At 66.0% G+C, this 888-nt stretch overlaps 1 protein-coding gene across 1 annotated transcript in view; it reads left to right on the plus strand.

The window, feature by feature from the left end:
* SKOR1 (SKI family transcriptional corepressor 1) overlaps positions 1 to 888 on the plus strand; it is a 39,341-nt gene that overhangs the window by 20,239 nt on the left and 18,214 nt on the right. The window contains exon 2 of the mRNA XM_014952681.1: positions 75 to 876. Within this exon, the coding sequence (XP_014808167.1) occupies positions 75 to 876 (802 nt within the window). The remainder of the gene's footprint in view (positions 1 to 74; positions 877 to 888) is intronic.

The following is an 888-nucleotide window of genomic DNA, read 5'->3' on the forward strand; positions in this document are numbered from 1 at the left end:
CTGCGGGAGCGGCGGCGGCGGCGGGGCCCCGGGAGCGCTTCTAACCCGCGCCTTTCTCGGATTTTGTTTTGCAGGGGCGTTTTGGGGGGGAATGGAGGCGATCGCCAGTCAGATGGGAAATGGGAGAGATGCAAGCTCCTCCCCAAATTCAAAGCAAGAGCTGCAGCCGTACCAGGGCTCCAATACCCTCAAGCCCAACCAAGTGGGTGAGACCTCTCTGTACGGCGTGCCCATCGTGTCCCTGGTCATCGACGGGCAGGAGCGGCTGTGCCTGGCGCAGATCTCCAACACGCTGCTCAAGAACTACAGCTACAATGAGATCCACAACCGGCGGGTGGCCCTGGGCATCACCTGCGTGCAGTGCACGCCGGTGCAGCTGGAGATCCTGCGGCGGGCCGGGGCCATGCCCATCTCCTCCCGCCGCTGCGGCATGATCACCAAGCGGGAGGCGGAGCGGCTCTGCAAGTCCTTCCTGGGCGAGCACAAGCCGCCCAAGCTGCCCGAGAACTTCGCCTTCGACGTGGTGCACGAGTGCGCCTGGGGCTCCCGGGGCAGCTTCATCCCGGCCCGGTACAACAGCTCCCGAGCCAAGTGCATCAAGTGCAGCTACTGCAGCATGTACTTCTCCCCCAACAAGTTCATCTTCCACTCCCACCGCACCCCGGACTCCAAGTACACCCAGCCCGACGCCGCCAACTTCAACTCCTGGCGCCGCCACCTCAAGCTCAGCGACAAGACGGCCACCGAGGAGCTGTCGCACGCCTGGGAGGATGTCAAGGCCATGTTCAACGGCGGCACCCGCAAGCGGACCTTCTCCCTGCAAGGGGCGGCCGCCGGCGGGCCCGGTGCAGGTTCCCCGGCCGCCAAGGCCGCCTTGCACCCGCCGCC

The sequence above is a fragment of the Calidris pugnax genome, unplaced genomic scaffold, assembly GCF_001431845.1.
Source record: "Calidris pugnax isolate Ruff unplaced genomic scaffold, ASM143184v1 scaffold187, whole genome shotgun sequence".
Taxonomy (NCBI): Eukaryota; Metazoa; Chordata; class Aves; order Charadriiformes; family Scolopacidae; genus Calidris; species Calidris pugnax.